Source organism: Orcinus orca, chromosome 5 (genome assembly GCF_937001465.1).
Source record: "Orcinus orca chromosome 5, mOrcOrc1.1, whole genome shotgun sequence".
Taxonomy (NCBI): Eukaryota; Metazoa; Chordata; class Mammalia; order Artiodactyla; family Delphinidae; genus Orcinus; species Orcinus orca.
The window spans coordinates 8,754,188-8,776,767 of record NC_064563.1 but is presented as its reverse complement, the minus strand read 5'-3'; the positions used below and the strand labels follow the sequence as shown (position 1 = coordinate 8,776,767).

Genomic DNA, 22,580 nt, shown 5'->3' with positions numbered 1-22,580 from the left:
AGAATGAATAGTGAAAATAGTAAAAGTAAATAGTAAAAGAGTTAACATTAAAATTCTAATTCTAAATAACTGAGGGAAGAGAAAAAGTGAGTGATTAATGAAGAGGGACATGAAAGGGAAATGGGACCTGGAGAGAAAGATGGAAGGAGAGGGGAAAGAGGTAGAGTAAGCACTGCTTACAGTGTTTTTGGTAAGACTGAGGCAAGGGGACGGTAAGATACAGGACAAAGAGGAGACAACTAACAGAGCATTGCTGTGAATAGAAGACAAGAAATTAGATAATTGAACCTCATCAGAGAAATCCACAACTGTATATAGCAGCGGGGCAAAACAGCCTTTTTTGGGCGTCAGTTTCATCTGCCAAATGAAGCTTTTGAATGAGGTACTGTGTGGACAGCTTTAAGATCCGCGGTATTTTGCAAGGGGTGTGTAACTAAGCAGTACCATATTTTTTCCAGGTATTTTATACGTTTTAAAGTCTTACTTTTGAAATATGTAAGGCAGATACCCATTGGCATGTAGCAACTTCTTGGAGTCCGTCTTTCAGGAGCATAACTTTATGCTATGCATTGAGTATATGTTCTCAAGTAAGTACACTTGAGAATTTTATTTGTAGTTTCAGATCCTCCCAATAAGATAAATTACAGAACTCTAGTATCTCCTGGCTTTTCCCTACATACAAGAAATGTAGTAGATAAGTGGTATTTCCACTTTAATAGACTCAGCAGTATAACAGTGATTGTCAGCCCCCTCCATTTGTACGTCATGTTACAATGTGATCCCATTTTAGTATTTTATGGTTTTTATAATGGATGAGCATCAAAAGTATAGTCCATACCATGCAGCTTTTATTTTGATTCAGAAATCTTGGTATTTTAAAAAGCTTTAATGAAGTGTATCACACGTTCTTTGTGGTTTCTTTGTGAATACATTTGTGTGTGTGTATACCGTTTAATAATGAAATATAAAAATATGTATACGTATGATTTAATAATGAAGTATTACCTCTCAAGCTTTAGCCTCCTCCAGAAAGCAAATTGGGCCAAAGTTAACTAGCCCACATGGTAGGAAGAGTTTTAAAGAGTTTGAGGTTATGTCCACCCACCTTAAACTGGTGGAAAAAGTTAGTCATTATAACTGCTTTTTGGCAAGTGATTGTCAGTTGCAGCATTTTCCAAAGTACATATGCATCGTAGGCAAAATACCTGGGCCGATATGTTTGGGACTTGCTATGTGCTAACCCTGCCCACCTCACAGTGCATATTAAAATAACAAAAACACTGAAGTACTGTAGTAAAGAACTTAACTCCTGGGAAATGTAGCCTAAGACTAGAACTTTGTTTTTGTTTTGGTTACTCCCTATTATCTTCGAAATGTATTTTTTCCTAATGACATCTAAGGAAGGACATTTAAAAGAGAAATTTAACCCCTTATCAGTTCATCAACATAAATATACATATTCTCTGATATGTGTGTATGGGAGTGTATATATATATATATATATATATATATACACACACACATATATATATATACATACATATATATATATATATATAAAATCTCCATTTCCATTTAATACCAATTACCAATACCAATTGTCTACATTTCATTAATGAAATTGTCAAAAGGTTTTCATTCTAACACATAAAACTTCCTTAATATTTTCTACGAGTACAGATTGAGCTGGCTTTTTAAACCAACTTTAGGACTTTACATCCCAATTTCTATGTTAATGGTTACTGGCTGGATACCTTTCCACTATGTTGACCACATATTAATATCCTTAGGAGGTATGACAGTGCCATTATGATTACAGCTGTGAGCCCTGGATTTTTTGTTTGTTTTTGAGAGATAACTGACATAATATTGTGTAAGTTTAAGGTGTAAGACGTATTGGTTTAACTTGCCTACAGTTGAGCACTGTTTTTTTTATGCTCTTTGCTAGCAGCTCTTCACTCTTAAGGACTAGATTAGAATCTAAGCATTTAAGGATCTCAAGGTTTGAGCTATTTAAGGTCTGTAACTTGTAGGTAATATGTCTTTTTGTTTTGGCTGATGTGTGGTAGGAGCTGTCTAAAAATGAACCTGGCCAGATGTTTTACATTTCATCTGTTCTTTATTTTTTACTTAACTGTTGATGTTTAATAACATTAGTTGCGGTCTGAAGAGCTCACTTAAAATTTTCATCTCTGGTTGTGTTGTAAGGTGGAAATCATATACTGCACTCTTCAATTTGTGTATTCTAGAACCTTATATTCATCAAGAACATCAAGGTTTCTTTAGTTTTTGTGGTTCTTCCTAAACACGATAGCTTGATTTAAGAATCCATGTTGTCTCACAATACCCCACACCCCTGCCCCTTGGCTCTATAGCACTCATAATGAGATAGATAGTTAGGTGGTGGGTTTAGCGCTTTGGGGAGTTCTAGCTTATTTGTAGGGGTTTAAAGTCTGCATGACATTTACGTTCCCATTGTTTGTCTAAGACTAGCCCATAAGGTTAGCAGGGAGCATTAGGCTCAGAGGGTTGTCATCCTTCTTGCTATTTCATCTGGAGGCACATAGCTCTTCAGTAAATACTTGTTGGATGTTTGGACTGGCCATCTTTCATTTAACACCTTGGACACCTAAAGATTTATCTTAAGTTTTAACAAGTCTTCCACGTGATTCTAGTACATGCCAAAGTTTGAGAACCCCTGCTTTCTGTGTTCTGAGGAGCCAGTATTACATTTACACTACATATTAAAGTTCTCCCACAAATGGAATAATTGCTTTTCTTTTTTTTAAACTGTAGGATTTTTTTAAAACTTGCTGTTCATCTAACTCCTCCAGTTTGAGAATTTCAAGTATTATGTACTTGGTTACATTACATATTAACCTGTTATTTCTTTGTATGGGAACCCCTTCCTGTTAACCTGCTAGGCCTTTTTAAGAGAGCATGGCTCCTTCTCTGTTCCATCAAGGATACCCTGCCTTGTCTTTACTTACGGGAGTTAGAATATCCATAGTTTTCAGTTATCTGTACTGATGCTGTTCCCTTTTATTGCCACAAATAATCAAGGACTGGTTATACACGAAATTAAAGAAATAAGTGCCTTCTTTTTTAAGCTATTTTCAGCAGTTATTAACCCTAAGTAGAGTGTCTGAAATAATTATTTCAGGGTTGTTTTTACTGGAAGAACAAAGTTTATTCTATATTTAACATCCGTCCAGTTTTCTCTAAGGGGCTACCAGGACTTGTTCTTCTATTCAGATTCAAAAACATCTGGGGGAAAAATTATTAAAATTAAGAAAAACAAGGTTGGTTTCAAAGTTATTATTAACAGTCTTTTACCTTACCTTATCAATTTACAACCAGGACCTTCTTAAGAGTCGAGCGTGTGGTTAAGAAAGGGGTGGCGAGCGGCTCTGTATCCACATTGTTTGATTTAAAATTCTAGCTCCAGCACATACCACGTATCATCTGAGGCAAGTCATACCCAGCTTTATTTGTGTCTTATATGAAATGGAAATAATAGTACCTTACTTGAGGTTTTTGGTAAGGATTAAATGAAAGTGCATATACATTTCTTGGCACAATGCCTAGCATTGAGTAAAATGCTTAGTAAATATTAGCTATTACCATCACCACCATTACTTTTTGCTGAGTCATTTTTATCACTTGATATTTTTGTTGTATTGTCATGACATGACATTATTTTAGAACCGTGACTTTTCCACCTAGTGCAGAGCATTCAATTTAGGATTTGACAGTGTTAAAGAATTTTATGTCCAGATTTTCTCCTCTTGGAAGATAAAGTTTCTTATTAAAATTTATAGGAACAAATGAGATGTAAAAAACTTTATGAGCAGGTACTTCCTAAATTTGAGCCTTTCCAAAAATGGAGTTTTTGCAGATTCCTTCAAGTAAATAGCATGAACATATACAACTAAGTTTCTTTAAGTTCTGTATGGTAGATTCTTGCTTAACCCTCCCACCATTTGTTGATTTTCAAAAAAGCGGTTATTTATGTATGTTACATTAAATGCCTGCTCCCCACATCAACTAAGATATTTTGGAAGTTTTCTCAGAGAGAGAAATTACACAGTTAGATAGAATACGACATGTATGTACATACTAAATTTGCTTCCTAAACTGAAAAATAAAAGCAGCTAGAAAATTTAAATCTGAATAACGCATGTTTTTCCTGTAGTAGTAAGCTTTCTACTGTTGCCCTCCACTTGTTAGCTGTAAGAAAGACTTGTTTGTGTAATTGTAATCTGTGCATTTGTTTACTTTATCTTTTTGCATCTGCATATTGTTTTCAATTAAAAGTACTTTTGAGAAAGGATAGAAGACCTAGGGACAAACCACCAGCATATAGTTTGCAATTCATGAGAAAAATGCTTTTTGAAATATTCATTATTCTTTCTGTTACAGTGAGAGTTAAAATTTGTGGGAGTTTATCTTTTGGTTCTAATTGAAAGAATATTACCTTTCTGCATAATAATATTTCCTTCTAGAAAGTACATATTCAGTATTTGAGATAGGTTGTATTACTAGGAGAAATTGGTAAAGATTTGGTATTTTATATGTTTGTACCAGTTCTGACCTAAAAAATTTTAATAGTCTTAACATCAGTTATTCCCCAGTGTTCCAGTTTAAAATGTTATCATATGTGGCTACTGAAGCATTGCTGTGAATTAGGAGCCAATAAGCTTAGCTTCAATCCTGGCTTCCTTTTACAAACAGCACTGTTTACACATTTATAAAATGAGAAGAGTAAGCTAAATAAGGATTCTTTTAGGGCAGACTTTTTTTAAAGTGTGTACTCTCCTCCACATTAAACAATGCAATCAGTATAGTTAAACCTTTTCTTCCTCTTAAAATTTATTTCACAATTTGGGATCATGAACGTCTGTTTTTGCCCTGTCTTACTTAATTCATCGATGCCCTCTGGTGTTGCTGAAGTGTTCAAAGCTGTTTGGTAGAATGATTTTGCCAGTTAGCTCTAAGTATGGTGAACTACTTCTGTTGATTCACTAATTTGCTGGGAAATAAGATTATCAAGCTTTTCAGAAATTCATTTACTCAACAAATTTACCAACCTCCTAGCACTGTGCTAAATATTAGAAACCAAAGTTAACCTTTCCACCTTTTGGGTCTTACACCATAGTAATCTGAGGTTACTTATATGCAGTCTTTCTTACGATGCATGCTGAATTAATTCATCATTTGGAGTTATCATTGAGAGCCTTTTGTTGCCAGGCCTCTTGGTGGCAAATAGGGATGTATTAGAGTGAGAAAGGCAGCAGGAGTAATTCCAGAGGCGTTTGATTTTTGATCATTGGCTATTTTGATGTAAACATGAACTGCAACTACCAAATTACTAAATTCCTCAAGATGAGAGTGAAGTCACATATTGGATTTTGAAAATAAGAAATAATCCTTAGAATTTTACAAGTGTTGCAAAACAGTATTTGAGGGAAGTGCTGGTGAACAACATTCACCCTCTTTTCCAGGTAATATAGATGAGGAAGGGTAACAGCAGGATGAGGAACCAGTCATTTGTGGTTTTAGCCTGTTTGCAAAGCTGAAGATAGCAGTCACTCTTTGGATTCAAAAAGAAGAGATACCTTGATGATATGGGACTGTAGTCACTCTAATGATCAGGCACCTTCAGCGTTTCTCAGTTAAAAAAAAAGTTACTTAGGGATTTCAGTGGTTCAGTGGTTAGGACTCCTGCTTCCACAGCCAGGGGGTGCGGGTTCGATCCCTAGTTGGGGAATTAAGATCCCACGTGCCATGTAGCACGGCCAATAAAAAAAAAAGTTATTTATCCTCACATAGAACGAGAGCCAAGAGGGGTTCCACTTAGTTGATACCAATTCTATTTGAGGTGTAATGTGAATGTATCTTGGACACATAGGGTCCTTTAATATTAGAGGGCTTGAACTTGAACTTAGACAATCCTAACTTTCTCATCTATTGTATTCATAAGTAATTTGTAAATTTTAAAAAAATGTGACTTCAAGGAAGTACAGGGTAATTTTAGGATAGCTTGTAAGGTAATTTTTAAGTTAGCTCCATGTCATATGATGCAGTCATAGAGCTTATACAGCATTCTCACAGTGTCATCTGGACCTTACCATAGCTATATGAGGAAATACTAATCTTATAGATGAGGAAACTGAGGCAACAAAAGTGATTTGCCTGAGGTTTTGCAACTAAGTGACAGCTGGGATTAAAGACAGATCTTTCTTCATTGCCACCTGTATTCTGGAATTGATAAAGTTTAGGGTCAGGATATGCATGACATAAGCATTCTGTTATAAAATGTGTGGTACTTGGCAGGTACAGAGCCCCTTATATATCGATTTATTGATATAAGGAAAATAATGTGAAAGTATTTTTAAATAAAAATTCAAATCACTCATGTTCCAAAGTGAGCACCACTGTGTTCATTTTTATGCCCTCCACATGTATCACATTTTTATTATTTCATTGATTTGTTCTTATAAGTCAAATCTCAAATGGTTGACATCGAAAAGTCTCCCTCCTGTCTTCTATCCACTTAGTTCTTTTTCCCAGAGGTAGTGTTACTTTCTCCTTGCAAAGTTACTATTATATTTATATCTGTGTATTTTCTCCTTTTTATGCAATTTGAAACATACCAGACCTACTGTAGTATACTTTTTATTTTTCACTTTAATACTGTCCCAGTTATCTACTGCTCAGAAACAAATGAACCCAAAGCTTAGTCATTTAAAACAATTATTATCTCTTTTGTTTCTGGGTGTTGAGTGGGCTTAGGTGATTTTCTGATGTCATGGGTGGCAGTCAGTGCTGGGGCTAGAATCATCTCAACACATCTGGCAGCTCATTCTGGCTATTGGTTGGGACCTCAGCTGGGGCTGTCAGCCAGAACACCTGCATGTGGCCTTGCCACCTGGTTTGGGTTTCCTCACAGCATGATGGCTGGGTTCAAACATGAATATCCCCAAAATACCAGGCAGAGGCTGGGTAGCTTTTTATGACCTACCTCCCAGAAGTTCACATAGATAGTGTCAATTATGTTCATATCACAGGCTTGTACAGATTTGAGGAAAGTGTCAGTGTCATGTTGTCACAAGAATGTATGTGAAATCTTCTGGCCATCTTGGAAAATACAGTCTGATTTCTCATATCATTTTATGAAGAGCATCCTCATTTTTTTCTTGGCTGTATCAACATTCCTTTGAATGGATCATAATCAATATGCTTTATCAGTTCTAGTTTCAGATTTGCACATTGTTTTATATTTTGGGACGTTAACAGTGCTGCATTGAATAATTTAATTCATAGTCATTTCTCACATATTCCAAGTATTTCTGTAACATAAATTCCTCAAAGTTGATTGCTGTGTCTTAGGTTATATACTTTTGTAATTCTGATACATTTTTCCACACCGCCCTCCAACCAGCAACACACAGAATGCCTGTTATCCTATTTTACTAACTCAAGGTAGCGTCATACTTACAGATCTTTGCCATGCTTATGTACATTGACCTCTGCATTTTTGGTTTTTTTTTTTTTTTTTCAGTATGCGGGCTTCTCACTGCTGTGGCCTCCCGCCGCGGAGCACAGGCTCTGGACGCTCAGGCTCAGCGGCCATGGCTCACGGGCCCAGCCGCTCCACGGCATGTGGGATCCTCCCAGACAGGGGCATGAACTCGCGTCCCCTGCATTGGCAGGCGGACTCAACCACTGCGCCACCAGGGAAGCCCCAGGACTTTTATTTTAAGCTCACTTAGTGGATAGGCTTATTGCTAAGCGTTAAAAGAGTCACTTTCAAGGCCAGTAATTTTTTTAAAGTCTGGTAGATTTCCTTGAGACTTGGGAAGTATTAAGTGCTAGGTTCTTAAACCAAATGGAGAAGGGATATCACTAAGGAGAAGGGGGGAAGAGGCCTCCTTTGCAAAATAGCCAGGGCACAATCCTTGCACATTATCTTTGATTTTCTTTAGTTTGAAAATTATATGCCTGGGAGTAGAATTTTCAGCATTTCTCTTTCTTGGTGTTCTCTGAGCTTTTTGGATCTGTAATTCGGTGTCTGACATTATTTTGGGGAAATTCTCAGTCTTTATTGCTTCACATATTCTATTCCTTTCTTCTCCTCTGGTATTCCCGTTATGAATATAGTACACCTTTTGTAGTTGTCTCACAGTCCTTGGATATTCTGTTCAGTGTTTTTCAGTCTTTATTCTCTTTATATTTCAGTTTTGGAGGTTACTATTGATAGACCTCAAGGTCTGAGGTTCTTTCCTCAGTCATGTGCAGTCATCTAATAAGCCCATCAAAGGCATTCTTTATTTCTCTTATGGTATTTTTGACCTCTGGCAATTTTGGGGTGTTCTTAAGATTTCCATTTCTCTGCTGACATTGTCCATCTATTCTTGTATTCTGTCTTTACCATTAGGGTCCTTAGCACATTAATCCTAGTTGTTTTAAATTCCCAGTCTGGTAATTCCAGCATCTCTGCTGTTCCTGGTTCTGATGCTTGCTCTGTCTCTTCAAACTGTGTTTTGCCTTTTAGTATGCCTTGTGATTTTTCTTGCTAGCTGGATATGATATACTGGGTAAAAGCAAGTGCCATAAATAGGCCTTTAGTAGTGCAGTAAAGAGGTGGCGGGGGGGGGACCATTCTACAGTCCTGTGATTAGGTCTGTCTTTTAGTGAGCCTGTTTGTCTAAACAGTGAACTTCACAAGTGGTTATCAGTTTTTTTCTACCCCCCTTGGATTGAGACAGGATGGCTAGAATGGACTGGAATTAGAGATTTCCCTTCTCCCACATGGAAGGATAGAACTGGCTTGAGTTGGATATTTCTTCCCCCAAGTCAGTTAAGAGTCTGATAATACTCCAACAGGTTAACTAGTTAACTAGTTTCTCATGGGGACAGGCTTTGTTAAGAACATGCTAGTCTGGTTTATTTCAAAATGGTTCCTTTTCCTCCTACCTTGCCAGAAGCAGGCAGGGATTTTTCTCTGATATGTACTGTGAGAACCTGATCAAGTTCCTGGATGTAAAACTCACAAAAGTCTGGTGCCCCCCTCCTCCCCTATGTCTGGTGGGTTCCCCTGGAGTTTTTAACTCAGATTTGTCCATACCTAACCTCCAGCAATTTGTCAATTACAGTTTCCTACACCAGCACTGGTTTCCTCAGGTTTCTGCCCTTACATGTTGTGGTTTTCTGTATCCACCTGGCTTGTCTCTCCAATTTGGGGGACAACAGATTGCCCTGTGACCTCACTTCTTTTTCAGATCTAAGAACAACTGTTGATTTTTCAGTTTACTTAGGTTTTCATTTGTCAGGATGGAGTGGCGACTTCTAAGTTCCTTATATGCAGAACCAGAAGTCATCTTTGCTTGCACATTATAGGAATTTTTTAAAATACTGTTTAAACTATTTAACAAAGTGTCTGTTAAATGTCTTTCATGGACATATATCCCTTAAAGCTGAGTTAATTTCATTAACTTTTTCTCTTGATGTTTGTTGGGGAGCATTTGTCTGATACTAGCTAATAGCTTTTAACAGCCTCTCCCCTTTCTCCCATTTCTTCACCTTTCCTCTTTGTGATGTGTGCCTTCATTCTGCTTCCCAGTTTAGTATTTGGAACATGATTGTTATATAAAACCCATCAGGTGAGTAAAGACTTTAAGGATTGTGCCCTTGGTGTGGTAACCACAGACTCTCAGACTTGAAGGTTCAAATATTGGTTTTATCAGTTCATTCTAGGGTGATTGGGTTTGGGATACTAACTTAATACTAACCAAGTTCAAACTCCTACGACTAATTTTAAAACAGTGTACATTAATGTACTATCAGAAATATTAGTATGATAATGTTCAACTAGTGACATGTGACTAGCTTATGTCCTGGCTAGTGATTCCCTTAGAAGAGTTGGGTGTCCTTTAAGAGTAACTGTCAAGCTATAATAGTAAAAGAAAAACACATTGACCTCTGTTACTCCCATATTATTTCTGAAAAAAATTGCATGAATTAGTCTTTTAAAAAGTATATCTTCCTCCTAGATAATGTTGGAGAAAAACTGATCCTCATTTTGCATGACTTCATGCAGACTTCCCTATGTATCATTAATATTTTCCAAGATTGCGTTCATTTGGCAACAATTATCTTTAGATGTTGCTTGAATGATTTTTGTTGTGGTAAAATACACGTAATAAAAATTTTACAGTTTTAACCATTTTAAGTGTGCAGTTTTATGGCATTAGGTGTATTCACATTGTTGTGCAAACATCATGTCCATCTTCAGAACTTTTTTATCTTGCCCAACTGAAACCCTATCCATTAAACAATAACTCCCTATTTCCCCACTCCGCCCCCCACCTGTGGCAAATACCATCCTACTTTCTGTCTGAATTTGACTACTCTAGGAACCTCACTCATATAAGAGAAATTATATGATAGTGTCCTTTTATGACTGGCTTTTTTCACTTAGCGTGTCATCAAGGTTCATCCATCTTGTAAACGTGTCAAATTTTTCTTCCTTTTTAAGTCAGAATAATATTCCATTTTATGTATATACAACATTTTGCTTATTTTATCCTTTGATGGACTCCTGGGTCTCTTCCACCTTTTGGCTATTGTGAATAACGCTGCTGTGAACATTGGTGTACAAATATCTTTCACATCTTTTGGACATATATCTGGAAGTGGAATTGTTGGATCATATGGAAATTCTGTGTTTAGTATTTTTGAAGAATTTCTATACCGTTTTCCACAGTGGCTGTACCATTTTATGTTCCCGCCATCAGTGCACAAGGGTTTCAATTTCTCCATATCCTGGGAACTCTTGTTTTCCCTTTTGATAATAGATATTCTGATGGGTGTGAAGTGGTATCTCATTGTGGTATTGATTTGCATTTTCCTGTTAGTGATGTTGAGCATCGTTTCATGTGCTTCTTGGCCGTGTGGTTGTGTGTGTGTGTGCGCGTATGTTTTTTGGTTTTTTGGCCATGCTGCATGGCTTGTGGGATCTTAGTTCCCTGATCAGGGATCGAACCTGGGCCTCAGCAGATAAAGTGCCAAGCCTTAACCACTGGACCACCAGGGAATTCCCAGCCATTTATCTTTGGAGAAATGTTTATTAAAGTCCCTTGTCCATTTTTTTAATTGGGTAGTTTGGATTTTTGTGTTGCTAAGTTGTAGGAGTTTTGTGTATATTCTGGATATCAGTCCTTATCAGATGCTTATTGGTCTTTAAGAATGAGTTCAATATGATGAGTATTTATATAGATCATCTCATAAGTTGGATTTACTTTGGGAATATGGCCATCTTTTTATTTTTTGTTTGATTAATTTATGCCATCTTTATTTATTTTTGAATTTTATTAAATTTTTTATAGAGCAGGTTCTTATTAGTTATCCATTTAATACATACTATACATACTATGTCAGTCCTAATCTCCCAATTCATTTCACCACCATGACCCCCTGCACCACTTTCCCCCCTAGTTGTCCATACGTTTGTTCTCTACATCTGTGTCTCTGTTTCTGCCCTGCAAGCCGGTTCATCTCTACCATTTTTCTAGGTTCCACATATATGCGTTATGCGTTAATATATGATATTTGTTTTTCTCTTTCTGACTTACTTCACTCTGTATGACAGTCTAGGTCTATCCACGTCTCTACAAATGACCCAATTTCGTCCCTTTTTATGGCTGAGTAATATTCCATTGTATATATGTGCTACATCTTTTTTATCCATTCATCTGTTGATGGACATTTAGGTTGCTTCCATGTCCTGGCTATTGTAAATAGAGCTGCAGTGAACATTGTGGTACATGACTCTTTTTGAATTATGGTTTTCTCAGGGTATATGCCCAGTAATGGGATTGCTGGGTCATATGGTAATTCTATTTTTAGTTTTTTAAGGAACCTCCATACTGTTCTCCATAGTGACTGTATCAATTTACATTCCCACCAACAGTACAAGAAGGTTCCCTTTTCTCCACACCCTCTCCAGCATTTGTTGTTTGTAGATTTTCTGGTGCCCATTCTAACTGGTATGAGGTGATACCTCATTGTAGTTTTGTATTTCTCTAATAATTAGTGATGGTAAGCAGCTTTTCATGTGCTTCTTGGCCATCTTTTTTCTTTTTTTTTTTTTTTTTTTGTGGTACGCAGGCCTCTCACTGTTGCAGCCTCTCCCGTTGTGGAGCACAGGCTCCGGACGCGCAGGCCCAGAGGCCACATAGCTCACGGGCCCAGCCGCTCCGTGGCATGTGGGATCTTCCCGGACCGGGGCACGAACCCGCGTCCCCTGCATCAGCAGGCGGACTCTCAACCATTGCGCCACCAGGGAAGCCCATGTATGGCCATCTTTTATATATGATCTCTATGTTTTGTATATAGAGATCAAAGTATATATTTATACTTTGTTGCCAGGCTTTTGGAGTGTTTTCTGTTTGGGCTTAATCACTGTGTACGCTTTCCTTTCTGCCCCAATCTATTTTTATCCCCTTTCTTACCTTCCTCCTTGCGTTAGTTGAACTGTAACTCTTCCAAGAATACGTGGTCTTCATCTTCTTTGCTGCCATGGTCTACTGGGTACTCTCTTCTATACACATATACAGTTGAAAATAAAAAATGGCCGCAGCTTTTATTTTGGCCGTTGTTGGCTTTTAGACCATCCATATATTCTTTTTTTAAAGATTTATCATTTATTATTTATTTATTTTATTTATTCTTGGCTGCTTTGGGTCTTAGTTGCGGCATGCAGGATCTTTCGTTGCGGCTTGCAGGCTCTTCATTGTGGCGCGTGAGCTTCTCTCTAGCTGCGGCACACAGGTTCCAGAGCGCGTGAGTCCTGTAGTTTGCAGCACACGTGCTCTCTTGTTGAGGCGTGTAAGCTCAGTAGTTGTGGCCTGCGGGCTTAGTTGCCCTGCGGCATGTGGGATCTTAGTTCTCTTACCAAGGATCGAACCCACCTACCCTGCATCGTAAGGTGGATTCTTGCCACTGCACCACCAGGGAAGTCCCATAGACCAGGGGTCCCCAACCCCCCAGGCCGCAAACTGGTAATGGTCCGTGACCTGTTAGGAACTGAGCCACACAGCAGGAGGTGAGCGGCAGGCAAGCAAGTGAAGCTTCATCTTCTGCTCCCTATCTTTCCCCATGGCTCGCATTACCTCCTGAACCCCTCTCCCCCAATCTGTGGAAAAATTGTCTCCCATGAAACTGGTCCCCAGAGCCAAAATGGTTGGGGACCACTGCCATAGACCATCCATATCTTTGTCTGTGTACGATTTTATCATCTGAAGTCAGTGCTCATCTGTCTGATAAAATTCATTATATTATCTGATAAAATTCATTATATTGTATTATAATACTACTGCCACTGATAGTCATTTTCCCAACAAACCAATTTCTTCCTTCACAGATAACTTTGATACCTTGTTCTTGATGCCAGTTGGTCAGTTTCTGCCATCTTTCTCCCTGAAGTTTGATCCAGATCCATCGAACCCAACCATTGAATTACTTGGCTCTAAAAACCTTTGCTTCCCCTACACCTCACCTCCAAACAACCTCTAACTTGGATTTTATGTTCACAAGCCCCTGATCAGCATCTGAGATGTTGAACAAGGCTCTTCCCCTCTCTAACAACTATATCCTTTCAGTTTTAATAGGGCATCAAATCCACCACTTCCATGAAAGTTTTATGTAAGGGAGGACGTAGTCATGGAAAAAAAAATATTTATATATATATATGTATGTATGTATATATATATATTTGTGTGTGTGTGTATGTATGTGGGGTTTTTTGTTTTTCTTTTTTTTACTTTTTGGCAATTAAGAGGTCATTTTATTAGTATTTTAAATTTAGTTGCATCTTAATACTTAACCAAACCATCAGTGCCTTTTCACTTATACATTAGGTTATTTCTTATTATTAAATACAAAAATACTTTGAACTTAAAGGTGTGTTCTCCCTACGCTCCTGCTCCCATATCATCTTTTAGAGATTCCATGAGATACTAGGTTAACAAATAGAGTTTTCATGGCTTTGCCACATGTTGGCAAAATTATTTCAAAACAGTTAATACAGTATCTCCAGCAGAGCATCAGTTTTTGCTACACTCTTTTATTTTCATTTTTTAATTTTGCTAAGTTAAGGGATAATACTTAACTATTTTTGCTGTGAGGATGATTTCATTGATTACTAGTGGTGTTGATTTTTTTCTGTGTTACATGCCTTTTGTGGATTTTCTTGCACATTTATCTTTGATGCTTTTGGAGTTAAGATTTATATGAGCTTTCTACATATTAAAAATTAATCTCATAATATCCAGTATAGAAATTTTTCTAAATGAGTTTGTCCTTGTGTTTTGAGTGCATGATACATGTTTTACAAACCTGAAGTCTTTAATTTTTATATAATCAAACCTGATAGTCTTATAGGATTTTTGGTCAGTTCTAATAAAGTAATTCTTTTTTATCAAATTTGATAAAATAATAAGTTGAGGGTTGGGGTGATATTGGTTCCTTGGTTTTTCCTTTTTTGCCCTTCTGTTTAGTTCATGTAGAATCATTTTAGGTGTTAGTTTAAACTTTTTTTTATGAGTTGTTAACCTTTGGTTAATGCTATTGATTTTGGATGTTCTTTCCCTTGCCCAGTGTATTGCAGTGTCTCCTCCTTGCTTACTATTTATCGAGGTCTTACACATTATAGGCCTTTGGTATTTGCAGGTTTAACATTTACAGTTTCACCAACTCTCAGCTGACCCCAAGGTCTGTCATTCAGTAATTTGTAGTTTTGCTGAGACTGAAGTGTTACTTGCTTACTGCCAAGCTTGCAAATAGGAACTGATCGTGGAAGCCCAAAGAGGAAGCCTATTAGACAGGCCAGCACCTGCATCTCAACGCAGCTTTGTTTTTCTTTACTTGTCGTCGCGTACACAGTAACTCTCGAAGTGATAAAAGCTGTTTCTTTGTGAAATGTGGGCCCGAAAAGAAAACCAACTGCTAGTGCTGGTGATGGAAGTGAAGAGAAAATGAAGAGGTCTAAGAAAGTGATGGTTCTTAGCCAGAAAATAGACGTTTTGGATAAATTAAAGTGGTTTTGCAGATTCAGGTAAGTTGGTGGTTGGTTAATGTTGCTACAGTATTTATGTAGTAGTTTATATTTTGAGTGCTAGAGTTTATTTTTACAACTTTGTAAAGGACTAGTAATGTACTTTTAGAAGCACTGAGGATTTGAAGATGTCAGCTGTACTTCACTGACTTTTATGGGGGAAGTTAAATACTTTGGTAGTATTTGAAACCTTGAGAACTTTGGAAAATCTTGATGGTCTTTGTGTTATATAATGTTTATAATACTGGGTTATCCTATTCCTATATTTCTGCCCTTGTGGCACTACAGCACTTCTAAGTAGTTCTAATGTGTTTTTGACTGTACCCTAAAACTCATTCCACTGGCCTCTAATATTGGTCTTTTTTCTCCTCCCCCCGTAATTATGCTCTTTTTATCATATCACATTAACAGTATGGTGTTACCCAGGTAAAAAGATCTTGTTGGTACTTTGAGATTGTGTTTGTTACATAATAACTTGAGTAGAGAGAGGCCTTTTGAAATACCTATTTTTTCCCATTTGGGAACTGTATCTAGTCAAAATAGCCCCCAAATAGTTGCACATATCTTTCATGGACTTCAGCAAACTTTTTGGACATTTATATGAACTGAGATTTATTTTAGATATTGAATATGGACAAGAATAGCTAGTTTCTCAAGGAACTTCCTAGTCTAGGAGAAGATAATGTAAACCAGTGATTATAAAGTGTGAAACGTGTTCTTGCATAGGGAACTCTGGGAGCACAAAGGTAGGACCTGCTTAAAAGGGTGTGATGAAGGATGGCTTCTGAGAGGAGTTGAGTGAATTGATTGTTCTTATTCTTTGTTAATTTGATAGGGATCCAGTCTCCTCCCAGCATAACACTGAAATCTGGTCACTGCCTGTGTTTGTAAGGCTGTTTCTTTGATCTGTTCCAGCCAATTTAAGGAATTTACTATGTGCTTTATTTTAGCTGACGCCTTTGGATTTTCATTTCAGGCTTTTTGCCTCTTCCAAATTATGTCTCTTTCCAATAATTTATTACATTAATTATTATAAGAATATCTGAAGTGATATTACATAATCGTGATGGTGGACATTCTCTTCTGGTTTCTAGGTTTAGAGAGATTGCCCTAAGAGCTTTGTGCAAAGTGCAGGTTTAAGGCTTAAGGATGGAATGGACGCTTGATACATTTTTTAAAAATTTATTTTATTTATTACTTTTGGCTGTGTTGGGTCTTCGTTGCTGCATGCAGGCTTTCTCTAGTTGCGGTGAGTGGGGGCTACTCTTCGTTGCGGTGCGCAGGCTTCTCGTTGCGGTGGCTTCTCTTGCTGTGGAGCACGGGCTCTAGGCGGGCGGGCTTCAGTAGTTGTGGCACGTGGGCTTCAGTTGTTGTGGCTCGCGGGCTCCAGAGCGCAGGCTCAGTAGTTGTGGCGCATGGGCTTAGTTGTTCTGCAGCATGTGGGATCTTCCCGGACCAGGGCTAGAACCCATGTCCCCAGCACTGGCAGGCGGATTCTTAACTGCCTGGTGGCGCAGTGGTTGAGAGTCCGCCTGCCGATGCAGGGGACACGGGTTCGTGCCCCGGTCCAGGAGATCCCACATGCCACGGAGCGGCTGGGCCCGTGAACCGTGGCCGCTGAGCCTGCACGTCCGGAGCCTGTGCTCTGCAACGGGAGAGGCCGCAGCAGTGAGAGGCCCGCGTACCGCAAAAAAAAAAAAAAAGTAAATAAATAAAAATACTGATTCTGCATGAGAACTTTTCGTGACTGGGAAGAAGTGACATAGTACTTTCTTGGTATCCTTTATCATAAATACAGGATTTTTAAAAATGGATATTTTTGCTAATTTTGGATGGTAAAAGAAGTTTGAATTGGAGTATATTTTAAATATGACTAGCCAATTGTGAGAATTCACAGAACCCTAATAGAATTAACTCAAAATAAAGAAATTTCCAATCATGATGGTTGCAAAATTGAGAAGATTATAGTTTGTTGATACCAAAGCCAGTACAGCAGTCAGTTGACCTAATAAAAATAGCACAGAAAATAAATGTTATGTCTAATATAGAAGAGATGTAAATCAAATTAGACTTGGTTTATTCAGCACATTGGTATTAACTAGTAAATCTCTTAAGATTAACATCACTCGTAAACTGCTACAATTTACAGGATTGGATCATAATTCTCTTGCATGGGAGGACAGAGTTTTTGAAAACTTTATAACTTAATTCTATGCCAGTTTCAGAGGAGTTGAATACATCTTGAGCTGAAAGAAAAAGGAAAGAGCTTACCAACTAAAATTGAGTGATAGAGCAGCAGGGTTTAACTACCAAAGTTAATGAAAGAAAGGAACTGTAAGGTGTTCTTACTGTTGGCCAGCATGCTGGGGAAAATGGCTGTGTGTAGGTCTTTGGTGCAGCTAACAACATCTAAAAACTTACTCTAAGAGTTATATTTTAAAGTTCAATTCACTTGATTATCATGTACCTCTTATAAGTCAACTTATTTTCAGAAGCATCCATGTGGTGTTTTTCCTGATGTTTATTCTTAGAGCCAAGAGAATCATACTTATAATAGACATTTTACTTCATATTGTTCTCAGGAAGCAATTGAGAAAATAAATGATACAGTAATTCTTTGCAGGATGTGACAGCAATCTCTTAATTTTAAAAGGAGGAATATCATTATAAAATGCTACTTTATTATTAAGATTAAAATCTCAGAAAAGAACAGGTGGAAAAAGTACAAATCACAAAATCCATAAGGCAAGGAATGAAAGCTAGGAGTTAATATTGAATCTCTATTAAACAAATTAAGTCTAGGTTGAGGTAATAACGATTATAAAAATTAGTGTCGATGTTTTGATGGAATAATATAAAAAATATATTGATTTAGTGGTAATGGACTGGGACTAAATTCCCAGATTATGCCAATTAAACCCAGGAGAATGGAGCAAGAGGTATGCTGTTGTCAGTATAGATGGTAGTTATAGGTATGCTGATCCACCTTCCCCCCAGTTTTTCAAGAATATCAATGGGCTTCCCTGGTGGCGCAGTGGTTGAGAATCCACCTGTCGGTGCAGGGGACGCGGGTTCAGTGCCCCGGTCCGGGAGGATCCCACGTGCCGCGGAGCGTCTGGGCCCGTGAGCCATGGCCGGAGCCTGTGCTCCGCAACGGGAGAGGCCACAACAGTGAGAGGCCCGTGTACCACGAAAAAAAAAAAAGAAAGAAAGAAGGAAAGAAAGAAAGAAAATATATATATTTCTCAAGTCATGTTACAATTTAAAGTTTTTAGATACACAATTTGTAAAACAATTTAAGAACTTTAAAAAACTTATTTAATATTACAACACACTTTTTAAGAATGTAGGAAACACTTTCAAGCTGTGATTTTACTATGAAGGTTTTTATATGTAAGCATATATTTATCTAGCTTTGAAGCATAGATCTTACAGGTATTTAAAGCCACTATTAACTGTGGGTATGCAGTATATCAGGTTTCTAGGTGTTTTCTGTAGTATTAAAATATTAGTAGGAAAATGATAAACTTATTGCAGACATTTTCTTCTTTCAGCTGCTTTTCTAACTCAAACGGTGTGTCTTGATGACACAACAGTAAAGTTTGAAATATGGGATACAGCTGGTCAAGAAAGATACCATAGCCTAGCACCAATGTACTACAGAGGAGCACAAGCAGCCATAGTTGTATATGATATCACAAACGAGGTAAGTAGAAATGCATTCTACAAAGAAACTTGTTTGAGTATCCATTTTTGGTATTCAGAATTTCAATTATAGAAAAGATTTTTTCTTAATCTTTTTTTGTTAGCCAAGCATGACATTTCTGCCAAAGCTTTTATGAAATAGAGAAGCTGATTTTAAAAAATAAGATGCAATTGTCTCAGCTACTACAGTAGTGCTAAGAATTGCTTTCCAGGAGTCACACTGGACAGTCTTTAAAGCCTCGCCCCACAGACACACTCCCTAGCCATTCTTTGAGCCTGTGCCGAATAGCTGTTTCTTTGTTTCCCAGGAGTCCTTTGCCAGAGCCAAAAACTGGGTTAAAGAGCTTCAGAGGCAGGCCAGCCCTAACATTGTTATAGCTTTGTCAGGAAACAAGGCTGACCTCGCAAATAAAAGAGCTGTCGATTTCCAGGTATGTTGAATTTAACTTTCACTTGGAGGCGCATATTTTTCTTCTGTACCCACACTTGAATTACAGTTACAATTTTAAAACGATGCAAATGATAAAAAGTTTTTAGCCAGATGTGTACTATGTAATAAAATCTCATGATAAACCTGAATTTTTTAATATCTTTATTTAATTGTAATATATAAGTTGATTCAAAGATTTTGTCGACTTAAACAATTACAAAAGAAGTAATTGTTCACAAACAGTGTGGAAATATATAAAGCAAAAGGTGATTGCCTCCTACCCTAATCCCTCCAACCCCACGTATAACTTTAGTATCCTTCCTAACTTTTTTTAACTACCTATATATATCACCACACATATACATACCCACATACACACATACATATATGTGGTGGTTCTTAAAAGGGCCTTCAAAAATAAAAGCTTAAATCCAGTGTGTATGTTATCTAATATAGCTAATTAAGAGTGTTCCCAGCTGCAAAATAAAGTACTGTCATTTAAAATAAAGCAATGTCTCTAGTTAGACATTTTAAAACTTCCCCTCCTCTTGCTCTTCAGCTTCTCTACCAGAGAAGTTTGGTTGTGGCCATTATATGTATAATATCAGTGATGGGTTAATGTTCTTTTTTGATGATGGAGTACACGTACTGGGAGAAAGGGCACTAATATTTCTTGCACTATTAGGTAGTAAACTGAGAATCTGCACATGTGGTTTCATTTAATTCTGGTGACAACCATGTGAGGTATAGTATCTATTACTCTTTCTAAGATACTTACCTCCTCAGCATAGAGAGGCAGCGCACTTACATTATAGTCACAAGTGGCCCTGTCACATAACATTTCAAAGGAAACTCATTTTTTTTCTTTATCAAATTGGAATGATAATTGGTTGTTCTTCACAACAGCTGTGAGGATCAAAGGCAATAATACACGTAAACTGTAAAGCATGACAACGTAAAGTAGTAATAGAATTTTCAGAGGAATGATTCATGACATATTCAGAATTAAAATGCTGCTTGTAGAATTTTCAAAGGAATGATTCATGACATTCAAAATTAAAATATTGCTTGTAGAAGTCATTCAGAATTAAATACAAGGGTACCATTTAGTGGCTGAAGCTGGTGTTAAACATTTGGTTTCCCTTTACCTTCCTTGTAAATAACGAGCATAGGTAAAATTGCCATAAAGATCAAAGAGAGTTTTATATTTAGGATTGTTGTCCCTCTCTCCGAAACTCATCATCTGAAAGTAGATTTAATGTGAGACCAGATAAAGTAGGATGGGATTGTGCAAGAAGTTAAGGCAAAAGGGAAATTATAGACTACGCAGTGGTTACCTTTGTTTTACTTTTAACTATAAATAATTGCTTATTATACAGTTGTTGGTTGTAGGTGATCGAGTTGGAGTAGTAATAAGGAAGCCTCTCTTTTTCTATAACAAAAATAAGGCAGGTATAGTAATAGTATGTGCAAAGGATATATCTCAATTTTTGTTCTATAAACAGGAAGCACAGTCCTATGCAGATGACAACAGTTTATTATTTATGGAGACATCAGCTAAAACATCAATGAATGTAAATGAAATATTCATGGCAATAGGTAAGATTAACTTTTTTGCAAACAGTAAAAATAAAGGTAGAACAAGTTACACTGGGGGCATATTTGGTTTGACTGTCTTTTTTTTAATTCTTGGAATTTTGTTTTGTTTTGTTTTTAATGATTATACTACTATCCTAGATTTCTTCCAGAAGCATTACTTTGTTAGGCATATTGTTAAATTCGAAAAATTATTACCCATTAGGTTGCAGTGCTTTCAGTTTAGTTAAGTTTCTTCTAGGTGAGTTGAAAGCCTGAACTTGGAGCTGATAGTTCAAGCAGATAGATTTTCTAAAGATTTCACTGAAAAATTTGGATAAATACATGTTTTTCTATTAGATTATAGTTTTTATATAAAAGGAAGATAAACTCAGTAATGTTTTTCAGTGCAACATATAGACATGATGAGATTTGTTTCTTACTGATCAATAACTATTTTCATCTCTCCATTGCTCTGAACACTATTTTTGTTTATTTTTCAGGTTCTTTTTAAATCATTGATTACTGACAACTATAACACAGACAAGTACATTGTACATACAGATTTACAAATTGTTTTAACGCAAATATTGTAATGGAGAAAGTTTCAAAGCACTGAGGCACAGAGAGAACAAGGGAAAGCAAAACAATATCCAGGCTTTCTATTGCCTCGATGGTCATTTGATCCTACACTGTGCTCTTACCTTTCCTCTAAGTACTTTTAACTAATAATGATTGCTGTTGCACAGTCGTTGATTATAGGTGATGAAGTTGAAGCCTTCTTTCTTCTATAACAACAATTAAAATATTTTTATTGACTCTAGCTGCCTCCTAGTAGTTTTCAGGTGCAGATCCCATGGGAGGGGTCTACTGTGGTGGCTCTCACAGTCTGCTGCGTCCACAATGTCCGTGTGCCAAGCACTCATCTCATCCCACAACATCTTTTATTATACAGCAGTGATTATTAACTGGGGTGTCCACATCCTTGGTCCCAAATAAGTATTCTTTTATACTGAAGTCATACAAATTAACCAGTGAACAGCTGATTCAGAGGCTAAAGAAAACCCAATAAGAGCTGCAGGTACTGTCATATTATTTTTCACTAGGTGAGAGAGTTTAGTGGCAGCTTCATTTAGGGAAAAACTTGCCTGTGTAAAATATTTTCCTGAGAAACTCAGGCTTGCATTTTATTAGGGAAATACTAGCATAGTTGTGAAGGATTATGAGACAAATATATAGTTGTTTTGTTTTTTTTTAATAAATGGGACAGATCACACCCACAACCACATCTGAAAAGTTGGGAAACAAGGAGATAATAGGGCCTTCAAATCAGGCTGAACTTTTAAACCTTTCTGATGCTATTAAGACTCCACCAGATGGGCTTTGTTTAATTTGTACCTTTTATTTAGACTTGCTAGTAAGGTTATTTCTTTCAGTCAGAAAGTAGCCTACGTATTAGAGCTCTTATTTACTTTTCTAAAATTAGAATGTTTCTTTCCTTGAAAGAAACTCCAAGTGTAAATTGAGTTGTAACCTCTCCATTAGTAACTTAAATAAATCACACAGTGAACTCATATTTGTACTTTATTTTTTTTTTTTTTTGCGGTATGCGGGCCTCTCACTGTTGTGGCCTCTCCCGTTGCGGAGCATAGGCTCTGGACACGCAGGCTCAGCGGCCATAGCTCACGGACCCAGCCGCTCCGTGGCATGTGGGATCCTCCAGGACCGGGGCACGAACCCGTGTCCCCTGCA

General features: G+C 37.2%; 1 protein-coding gene across 3 annotated transcripts in view; it reads left to right on the top strand.

Moving 5' to 3' along the window:
• The window catches only part of RAB5A (RAB5A, member RAS oncogene family), a 30,810-nt gene that overhangs the window by 4,904 nt on the left and 3,326 nt on the right, over positions 1–22,580 (top strand). For 2 of the 3 annotated variants that reach the window (XM_033431987.2, XM_004271917.3), the window contains exons 3-5: positions 18,673–18,824; positions 19,132–19,254; positions 20,759–20,852. In XM_033431987.2, the coding sequence (XP_033287878.1) occupies positions 18,673–18,824; positions 19,132–19,254; positions 20,759–20,852 (369 nt within the window). The remainder of the gene's footprint in view (positions 1–18,672; positions 18,825–19,131; positions 19,255–20,758; positions 20,853–22,580) is intronic. The other variant, XM_012533815.3, reaches the window with a different exon arrangement.